The sequence below is a fragment of the Raphanus sativus genome, unplaced genomic scaffold, assembly GCF_000801105.2.
Source record: "Raphanus sativus cultivar WK10039 unplaced genomic scaffold, ASM80110v3 Scaffold3071, whole genome shotgun sequence".
Taxonomy (NCBI): Eukaryota; Viridiplantae; Streptophyta; class Magnoliopsida; order Brassicales; family Brassicaceae; genus Raphanus; species Raphanus sativus.
The window spans coordinates 738-3,757 of NW_026618378.1; the positions used below are offsets into that span (position 1 = coordinate 738).

The window sequence follows — 3,020 nt, forward strand, 5'->3', positions numbered from 1 at the left end:
TTTGCAGTAAATTTTGTAGTGGAGTTGGAGATGCTCTAACACAAAGCTCAATTGCTGAAACCATGTTTAAGCCGAGAAATTCACGAAAATAGAAAAGCAAAGAGAAATATCCTAATTAAATTGCATGAGGACACAGTGAGGACATACATATATTGGAAAACTTTTACTGTTTGTTTTTGTTGAAATAAATATTGAATATTTGCATTCAATGCCTATAACTTTTACCATATTTGCATTCTCTATTTTATTTGCCACCAAGTTTTTTCCTTTCTTCATCCCTCTTTCCCTACAATATTTAAGTATTTTCCTAATTACTATATATTCTTCTTATGTTTTCAGCCAATTCACCCATAAATATTTAGGCATACAACCTCATTTGTTATATTTGAACACTAGATTAGAAAAATTGAAGAACAGAGAATTAAACGTCAAACGAACCATAAAGAGAAAAACACACCAATTGTTATTTCCAAGAAAGCAAACAAATAAGAAGAAAGGATACAAAAGGTAGGTTGGGTCAAACTCTAACAAAAGCCTAAATGCTTTTGTGCCTAACGAAAAAACATACCAAAAATAAATAAAAAAAAGCTACTCTAAAACACTATCCATTTCCTTCTTTTGCAATTATGATTTTTATCATACAAGCATCATGAGTTCATGACTAATCTCATACATTAGACCTATGGGTGAGAAGAGGTTGTTTCTCAAAGAGACCGAGCCTATAATCACCAAGTTTTGACTTGTATGCTGAAGATTTGTATTGAGACCAAGTAAATTCTTTGTAAAGCCAATCCTCTTGCTTAGGGACAAGGCATGGCAATGGAGCAATCTTCTGGCTCAACGGGGGTCCTCCAAAATATATCATAGAGACTCTCGATCTCCTTGTATCAGCTAACACTCTGTGTTTTACACTCTTGAACCTCCCGTTTGTCATAACCTGCAATCACCGGGTATTTTAAAATATGCCATTTCAAATTTAACAAAAATACCATATACTTTACACCAAAAAAAATACCATATACCATGTTTGTGTATTCTTTTATACTAATTTTGACTCTTACCAACTCTTTCAAAGTCTAAAAGAATACACAAACATGGTATATGGTATTTTTGTTTGTTTTGAAATGGCACTTGTAAAGGAGTATATTGCATATATTACCTATCATGAACATAGTAATTGTCACGTGAGTGAGGCTCAGCGTATGCATAGATTTTCTAGTCGTACACCCAAGAAAAAGGAATTCGATTTTCATATATTTTTTTTTAAAAACAATTTAAAAAAGGAGACGAGAAGAAATCGCATGTGAGAATTTTTGTCTACCCATCACACCGATCTCAATCACTCCCCTCCCATCCCAATTCCGGCACAAAAAAAAAACAGGTTATATAAGAAAATACAATTATAAGAAATACACTTAATTTAACAAAAATATTTGCATCTTAAGGTAAAACTGAAAACATCCTACCAAAAAAAAAGGTAAAACTGAAAACACTTATATGAGTTTTTAGTCAAGAAAAAAAAACACTTATATGAGTTTTGAATTTTGACCAGGCAGTTAAACTGCAGGAATGTCTCAGACACAACACAACCATCAAATCTTAAATACAAAAAGATTCCCTATAAAATCCACAGTAATTTATCCTTTTTATAAAAATTGAAAAGAGAAAAAAAAAAGTAAAAAGGTACCTGAAGAGCATCTCCAACATTGATGAAGAAAGAAGACTGATCAGGAGGGACAGCGACCCAACTTCCATCTTTCATACAGATTTGAAGACCCGCTGTGTTATTGGACCGTAGCACTGAGATGATTTGTGGGTCTGTGTGTTCCCCAAACCCTACTTTCACCATCTTCTCCGCCTCTTCCTCCGCCGTCGGATAATGGTTCATTCTCAAGCAAGAGTCACTCTTCTCATCTCTCACCATCTTACTCAGTGTGTCCCTTGTCTCTATCCCTAATCCCTCCGCTACCATCTCCAACACTTTGCACGTCACTTCCTTCACCTCTTTCATGTACTCCTCCACCGCTTCTCTGTATTTGTTTCATTCACAATGGTTAAGAGTAGTATTAAAAGAGAAGAATAACAGAGTGTTCTGTTTCTTCTCCTAAGCTAGAATATGTGACATATTTTCTTTTTTTATATGCGACTTATTTTTCATAATATTTTCTAAGGCAATTATTTTAACGAACATGAATGTAAGGTTTATGAGATTATTTTACCGGAAAATTTGTGGGGTTTGACGGAAAATAGCGGAGGTTTTGGGGGAAGTGAGCTGAGGGTTAGCATTGAGGAGGATATACTCTATCCATCCTACGTCCCCGTTTGGTCCAATCCGTTTACTACCATAACCGTACGGTTCAGGCGGACCGGCCTGGTTTTTAAGAGACTGTGGCAAGGCGAAGAAGCCGACAGCCTCCTGCTCTAACCGGGTCATGAGGTCTGGTCGGACTCCGTGGTTTACAACCTTGAAGAAACCAAACTCTTCACAGGCTTTCACGATTAGAGTTTTGGCTTCTGGGTCGGTTAGGTCCACGACGGGGACCAGAACCGGTTTGTATGTTGGGATTACAGATAAGTGGTTATCTAAAGCAACGTGCTGTGATAAAACCACCATGTTTGGTTTAGTGTAGGTAAGTTTCTTGAAGATTGCAAAATATTTTAAAGGAGAAAGAAAAATGTTGAAGAAAGGAGGAGTTGTTAATGATTTAGGAACTCTCGAGGAAGCTATTTTGCTGTCATTTATAGGAAGTGGCTTGTGGGGGACGGGAGTATATTATAAATATATATTAGAAATTTATATTATTTAAATGTTACTAGTAAATTACGATTTCTTTTTCCTCTATTATTTTAAAATTTTGCATGTCCAGTCTATTCTTCTATCTCCAGCACACATGGAAATACAGCGTGGAATTTTTTGTTTTTATTTTCTAATTGGGTTTACAAAATCGAAGTTGGCATAGTGAGAAAATGGTATTGGTATGGTCCTGTAGTCCTGTTTTATGTTTTCTTTTTCCATTTTA

At 35.5% G+C, this 3,020-nt stretch overlaps 1 protein-coding gene across 1 annotated transcript; it reads right to left on the reverse strand.

The window, feature by feature from the left end:
- Window positions 1-442: 442 nt before the first annotated feature.
- On the reverse strand, window positions 443-2,733 carry LOC130506278 (gibberellin 2-beta-dioxygenase 2). Its single transcript, XM_057000908.1, has 3 exons — window positions 2,220-2,733; window positions 1,688-2,030; window positions 443-937 (listed from the first exon to the last, which is right to left on the reverse strand). The coding sequence occupies exons 1-3, from the start codon at window positions 2,612-2,614 to the stop codon at window positions 668-670; spliced, it is 1,008 nt and encodes a 335-aa protein (XP_056856888.1). The 5' UTR covers window positions 2,615-2,733; the 3' UTR covers window positions 443-667.
- Between the last annotated feature and the right edge of the window lie 287 nt (window positions 2,734-3,020).